The sequence below is a fragment of the Geospiza fortis genome, unplaced genomic scaffold, assembly GCF_000277835.1.
Source record: "Geospiza fortis unplaced genomic scaffold, GeoFor_1.0 scaffold53, whole genome shotgun sequence".
In the NCBI taxonomy this organism is placed as follows: Eukaryota; Metazoa; Chordata; class Aves; order Passeriformes; family Thraupidae; genus Geospiza; species Geospiza fortis.
Window position 1 is genome coordinate 2911582 of NW_005054305.1, and position 7771 is coordinate 2919352.

A 7771-nucleotide genomic window follows, 5' to 3' on the forward strand; every position below is an offset into this window, starting at 1 on the left:
ACAACAGAAGTGAAGACATGACAGCCAACGTTTTTCAAATTTAAGTATTTAAAATTAGACACCAAAGTGTTTTTAGAACCCATGATAAAAATGATCGAATTTTTACAACTCTAGAATACTTACAGCTCTCTGCAAGTGGCTTCATTACCCATACAAAATGTAAGCATTTGTGGAAGACACACGGTTTTTCCCACCAGTGTGGAAAGAAAAACCTCATCCTGTTAATTGCCAAACTCTCATTCTCATTCAGGGAGTCCATATTTAGTTCCTGGGTTCTGGGGAAACAGCAGCTGGTGATGTGTTCCTGAAGCTGCTGCTAAGATTTTTGAAACTGATTTCAGTGAGAGTTTTGAACTTATCTCTGAGGGTTGGATCATTACAGGTAACTGCTCTGGTAAGCAACTGTATGTATACTTATTTACATCGAATCAGTTTTCAGCCGCAGAGTGCACAAAAAGGAGAACAGCAACAACAACAAAGTCAACCATGCCTTTCCTCAGCAGAAGGTATCAATATATAAATAGGGAGGGACCAGTGGCTTGCTGAATTGCAACAATGTCAGATAAACAAAGATGAAATTAAAAAGTAGTTTAAATTCTCATGATATGTATACAGGTTGAAGAAAAAAAATTAGAAAGAGTCGTATTTAATGCTAGCAAGCAAAACACATCAGGAAGGGAGGGAGGGAAGAAAGAGGGAACCTCAAATCACCCCTCCTGACCTCCACAGATAAGGATCATGTTGCTTAAAGAAGAACTTGCATTTTAAAATACGAGCTTGAAAAAACTGTATATTTCTTAACCAGAACTCTGCTAGAGTTCTGCTTTAAGAAAATCTTAGGAAAACTAGATTTATCTACTATCAAAAGCTTTTTATGTTTTCCCCTCCTGAGAATTTTTTTTTTGGATGCCCATTGGATTTTTGACACATCCTATTTTAACTCCTTATGAATCTCAACCTTTTGGAAAACTTTGGCAGACACAACTTCCTTCCCAGACTGACCTGACCTGGACTCTCACCATGCAAAACAGCACCACTGAAATTCCTCACGCGGCTGAGACGCGTAACGAGACTTGGCCCAGCCAGTCGCTGAGCTCCGAGTTCTCCCTGGCTGTGTTGGTGCTGCTGGCTTTCCTCATGGTGTTGCTGTGTCTGGTGACCATCCTTGGCAACATGCTGGTGATTCTTGCTTTCATTATGGACAGGAACCTCAGGCATCGCAGTAACTATTTCTTTCTGAATCTTGCTGTTTCTGACTTTGCAGTGGGTAAGTGAGAGCTGTGGAACCATGTGCTAATTGTGTTGTAGGACTCTTAGGAGAAGCACTGGTGTTTCTTTTCTGTGTGTTTTCTTCTGAGAGAACTATTTCCCAGCTCTGTTTGGGGGAAGGTTGGGGAATGGTTGAAGCTGCATGAAGTGTTTTTGCAGCCTATTTTTTAGAAAATAAAGGATGCTTTGTTAGGTAAGCAGGTACTGTTTAATGTTTCAGGATAAAATACTACTGCAGGAATTTTATGGACTTACAAAGAATGAGTGCTGTTTGTGAAGAGTTTTGGCTGAAATATAGATAGTCTAATCAAATACAGCCTATATTGTCTGACAGCTCTTGCATACATGATCAATATCTTCTTTCAGTCTGCTATCACACAATACAGATCATTACCTGACATTTGTTACTAAATAGCAACGAATGCTATTTTTAAGCATTTTGCTGTACATGCTCTATATAGAGAAATACCTTAGGAATATGTGTTTGTATAGGCAAATAAAAAATTACAAATAAAGTACTTTCTAATAAGTTTGATGCTACATGTATATTTATACATAGGGACACATTCAGTTTTGAAACTTGTACTGAGGAAAAGTACAATTAAAACAGGAGTGTGATGTTCAGTTGGAGACTGAACTATTGCAATATTCTGTGAATTGCTGGGTGTCTTTGCACAAAGCCTTGGTTAAATTACTGAGTGTGTAGAATGATGGCTTTAAATAGTTTTGGCTATTTAATGAAATCTATATTCTGACTTGTCGTATCACAAGAATTTTTTTAAGTACACTTTTAAGAAGTATACTGAAAGAGCAGAAGAAACTTTTTTTAACATTTTTTTTGCCAGTGCCAGAAGTTCTGTCAGGGGCACAGTTTCTGATAGTTCTATCTTTGTGATGGCTATATCTCCTTGTATAATGTTTTGATACCTCCCCGCATATGCTTGATGTCTTCTTCCGGCTTATTTCTGCCTTGCTGTGCTGCAGAGCTCTTGCCGCCTGCTCTCCACTTACAGTGCACTGGAAAAAAATAGAGCAGTAAGCAGAAAACCAGTGGACAAGCTGATGTTCTCTCATCTGACTCACCATCTAGCATCATACTGAACAAACAGAAGCTCTAGCTGAGAACTACAGAGTAAATAATTTCTCTGCCAAACAAGGAAGTACAGCTTACTTGGCATTACCTACATTCCATAATTTTTTGTTTTGTGATATTATGTTTACCTGAATGTTTAGTATTTAATTATAAATTTTGTTAAAAGCTTTGCCTTTGTCTTAGTTTGACTTTAGAGTCAAACTGATTTGTATTTTTGTAGCTATATAATTTACATTCGGGGAATGCCTAAATTATCGTTACTTTCTTCTTGATCAAAATTGCTAAAAGCTTGCAGAATCGTTTACTTATTCTTTTAACATATCTAATCTAGCTGCTTTTGGCATTCAAGAATTTTTGCTTTGTCTCTGTGCTTCAGTACCTATAGCTGGGTTTGAATAGAGATCTCGTGATTCTTAGTACAGGGAGAATAACAGGAATTGTAACATTTTTATGGAAATAGAAACTCTCAAGATACTCTGTTACAGGAGTACACACTATTAGGTAGTAAATCTAAAGTTGAAACCAAGTTTTTTTCCTGATTTGAATGTTAAAATATATAATGCTTTACTCAAATGATGATGTGCTAATTGCTCTGTAAATGCAGTGATTCCATTTTGTTGCAGCCTTGATGCTGTTCACTGCATTTCTGCATCCCAGTTGACTGCACTGTTAGTTCTTCTTCAGCCTCCCAAGGCTGTGTTGTGGTTCTGTGTAGGGTGAGCACCTCAAAATCCATTGAAACGAGGTCATATTGGCACTTTCACAACATTTGGATTTAGCAGCCTAAATTTAGGTAGCAATGGGTGTGGGTGGGTCACTCGTGTGTTCCCACAGTCTGGTGAGTTCCTATAGATAATATCCTATCAGCTCGCCCCTGAAAAGTGGTTATTATCAAGATTTAAGATGAGGCGAAAGGTTAGGCTGGGTGCATTTAATTAACTATGCTGTTCTTGTCAGCCTTTTGATCATATAGTTTTTAAAATTAGTCCAAAACTCATATTTCTGTAATAAGTTAACTTCTGGAGCATTTTCTAACACCTATGCTTCTAAGAGGATGGAAGCATGGCAATTGGATAATTTGTTATAGGAAACAGTGGATTACATTGGGGGAAAGATGTTTTTGTTTATTTTCAGCAGATAACACAGAAGAGTGTTTAGTTCAGCAGGTAGAGCAGTCAGCTGCTCCCTCTTTTAGCAGGTGGTGTTAATTGGAGAGGTAACAATGATACATAATAAACATGATACATCTTTCAGAGGGGTATTACTTATAAGAACGTGACTAGTACCTAGTTTGTAGTAAAGGTTCTTCGGTTGCAGGATAATACAAAACCATCTATGTGGCAATTCCAGCCAGTATTGATCAATCTTTTACCTGATACTGCAGAAATGCTTCTCTGCTCTCATGCAGTGCAGCGCTGACTGACGTGTGCATTTGGTTTCTTTTCACAGGTGTGTTCTGTATGCCGTTGTACATCCCTTACGCCTTGACAGGGACATGGCACTTGGGAAGGAGCCTGTGCAAGCTCTGGCTGGTCATGGACTATCTTGTGTGCGCAGCTTCAGTGTTTAACATCGTCCTTATCAGCTATGACCGGTTCCTGTCAGTTACAAAAGCTGTAAGACTAACATTTCTATTTATTGCTTTATATATATTGGGATTTCTATAAAACTCAGAGCCTTTCACAATTGACACTTTGAGCTAAATGGTGCTTTGTTATAGGTACCATTTTTTGATAAAGAAATTATGATGCTTCAGTGTTGTGTTGGGACTTAGGACATTGCCTTGCTGTTATTTCAATGTTACCCTCATGCCATCTGCACTAGAAGTTATTTAATTACACTACACAGGACATGGGAAGGTCCAGGTGGGAAAGAGACAGCAGGCCTGTGGACAACTTGGGCTTTGGCCATTAGAAGAGTTGGTGGTGATGAAAACTAGGTTGAGTCAAAGATGTGCTTAGGCTTGGATAGATTTTGTAAGAAGAGCATTTGGAGAGACAATGAGATGGACTGAGTGAAGATCAGATGGGGATCTGCATTACTGCAGGGGGTGATTGACATATGCTGACAATGAGGAGTTTAGTGGAAACTGATCCCTTGAAGCAGAAAGAAGAATGAATCAAAATATATGGAGAGGTAAGAGAAGTTTCTTGAACGTTGTCATTCTTCTGTTTCAGAAGATATCCAAGGAATCAAGTAAGAAATATTATCATTCACCATTTCTAAGCTCTGCTTGGTGTTTGGTCATTGAATCTGAGAATGGTTTGGAAGAGACCTTAAAGATTAATCTGGCTCCAACTCCCTGCCACGGGCAAGGACACCTTCCACTAGACCATGTTGCTCAGAGCCCCATCCAGCCTGGCCTTGGACACTTCTAGGGATGGGGCATCCACAACATTTCTGCTCAGCCTGTTCCAGTGCCTCACCATCCTCATAGCAAAGAATTTCTTTCTAATATCTGACCTAAACCTACTCTCTTTTGGTTTAAAGCCATTGCCCCTTGTCCTATCTCTGCTTGCCCTTTGGATCCTGGAAAGCTGCCGTCAGGTCACCCCAAAGCCTTCTCTTCTCCTGGCTCATGATCCTGCTTGCTTCAATGACATGTTTCATATTAGACTGGGAGGTTCTCATTTGGGAGGGGCTGATACAATACCTAATCACTTTCTCTTCTTCCCTAGTGGTGTGGTTTTTACAGTTGGTTTTTGCCAATTTGTTGGTTTTGTTTTTTGGCTTTTTGGGTTTTTTTAAGCTGAAGAGTAAAGTATAAGAATCCCTGTATTTAAGACATTAACGAAGCTGCAGAGCTCAGAATAAGAATAATGTAAATTAAAAGGGCCTCTGTAACCTAGTTGAGATCCATGTTCTTGTGCCATTGCTGATGGTCTTCATTTATATGATCACATTCTGGTTTTCTTCTTTAGGGTATTAGGATGGAGTGAGTCTAGGAATGTGTAACAGGGCTGTTATCCAAAGAAAAGACGCCATGCTTCCTCATAGACCTGGAATCTACCTCTGCCTCTACCTGTGGCCAGGTTCCAGTTACCCCAGACTTATTAATTTGTGAAGGTGTGCCCAGCTTCCTGTTTTCTGCCTCTAAATTGAGGCACCCTCTTGCGCAGGGTGGCAAATTCATTACTGCAGACCTGGAGCTATGCACGGAGCTAATATGATGCTTTAAGATGTAGAGGAGTCTGAATCTTCAGGCTACACAAATTTAAAACAGAGAATCCAAACCAATGTGCATAACCCTGAACTATTGCTGTGATACTTGCTGGTGAAATAAAGACAGTGCCCTTTGTGTGCAGTGTGTGTGTGAAGGCGCCATTCATAATTACTTGTCTATCATGCAGGTGCTCTTCTAATTGCCATTCATAATTGTCTATCATGCAGGTGCTCTTCTAATGAACAGTATAGGAAGCTGATGAGAAAGGCAGCAGTTCTGAGGAAAGCCTGAGATGCCAAATGTTGAACAGTATAGAGGAAATAAAATTGTCCAACTCTTCATTAATTTATCTTCTTGTGCTTTGAAAGATGGAGGGGATCAAGAGTATGGATGGGCTATTACAGGATGGGCTTAGCTCTTGTATTTCCTAACCCTGGATGATTTTATTTTAATTCTTAATATGCTGTCTGGGTAGACATAAAAGCATCAAGATTTTCAGTAGTGGAATGAACTGTTTACAAGGTAAGGCTAACATTAAAATAGAGTGATTCAATAAGGCAGAGGGTGTTACAGTGTATGTCTGGGATAGATTTTTCTGCTGTGGCAAGAGGAAACAGTATGAAAAATTATATTGTCTGGTGTTTGCAGTCTCACATGGCAACCTGTCTAATATAGAAGGCTCCTTCTTTTGCTGGGCATGTAGGAACTCCCACAGCTGCTTTCACTCTCTGCTGAGCCTGGGCTGATGAATCATAAACCTATTTCTTACCAATTCCTTATTGCTGCTTTACTGTGTGGTGGAAAAAAGCTATGTCCTTTCATACCTAGAAGCCAAATGATAATTTAGCCATCATAATTTCTGCTCCTCTCCTATGTCCAGTATTAAAATAAATCACAGGGCTGCAATGTAAGGAGAACAAGACTAGCAGTTTTTCAGAACCTTGCATGGTGAAGACGTTCCAGGTGTCTGGGGAAATACAGAACAAATACTATATTTGGCTTGATTACGTATGGTTTTTTGACATAATTTCTCCCAAAATGTTGTCTGAATATGTGACATGTCCTTTTTTCCTCACAGGTATCTTACAGAGCCCAGCAGGGAATAATGTCCAGCTCTGCCATCAAGATGGTGGCCATCTGGGTCTTAGCATTACTCCTGTACTGCCCAGCCATCCTGTTTTGGGAGCACGTGGCCGGACACAGTGTGGTACCGGTGGATCAGTGCTACGCCGAGTTCTTCCACAACTGGTACTTCCTCCTGTGTGCATCCACACTGGAGTTCTTTGTGCCCCTGCTCCTGGTGACCTACTTCAACGCGCACATCTTCCACAACATCCAGCGGCGCCAGCGGCGTGGCAGCGTGCAGGACTGTGAGCCTCCCAGGAGCAGCAGCCTGTCCTGGAGGTTCTGTGGCTTGCCAAGGCCAGGGGCATCATCTCCTTCATCAGAAGCAGAGGAAAGTGTTTCATCACTAACAAGATCATGGAGACCAGCAGTGGTGGCTAATGGTCCATCTCGGACAGAAACCAGTTCTATGGCCCTCAAAAGGAACTTTTCTGCTTCTTTCTCTTCAAGGTCTGGATCAAAACTGCAACGGGACAAGAAAATAGCGAAGTCTCTTGCCATAATTGTCTGTGTGTTTGCCATTTGCTGGGCCCCATACTCTTTGTTAATGATTATCCGTGGGGTCTGCCAAAGAAAGTGCATCCCTAAGTCCCTCTATGAAGCAACCTTTTGGCTTTTGTGGATCAATTCCTCTTTGAACCCATTTCTTTACCCTCTCTGCCATATGAGGTTTCGAATGGCTTTTCTGAAGATATTATGTCCCAAAAATTTTGCAGCATTGAGATCTGGTAACACACCTTCTATTTAGAGAGGTAAAAGGAATGTCTTACAGATAAGGCTCCTCTGTCATTTAGTGATACCTTTTCATATGTGTCATCGGCACGGATAGAGAAAAAACCCATTTGTTTACTAATGACATTGTTTAAGAGTGCAGCAGAGTTAAGTAGTTGCCCCAGTATTGCTAATTTTCAGGATCTCATCTTTGGTTTTGCTGGTATGATGCTAGATTAATTACCATCTAGTAGATTGAAAAGAATAATGAACTTTGCTGGATGTTCTCTTGGTTTGTGAGTGTGAGGTATATTTTTTTCTTTCTCTTTTTTTTTCTTTCCTTTGTTTAATACATAGAGCTGGCACTGTGAAAGAGCTCTGCTCTTGCTATCTCCATAGAGAGTCACTGG

General features: G+C 40.3%; 1 protein-coding gene across 1 annotated transcript; it reads left to right on the forward strand.

The window, feature by feature from the left end:
- The first annotated feature begins 1020 nt into the window (after positions 1-1020).
- LOC102039398 (histamine H3 receptor-like) lies at positions 1021-7468 on the forward strand. Its single transcript, XM_005418361.3, has 3 exons — positions 1021-1267; positions 3812-3978; positions 6604-7468. Exons 1-3 carry the CDS (start codon positions 1021-1023, stop codon positions 7396-7398), a joined length of 1209 nt encoding a protein of 402 aa, XP_005418418.2. The 3' UTR covers positions 7399-7468.
- The last annotated feature ends 303 nt before the right edge of the window (positions 7469-7771 follow it).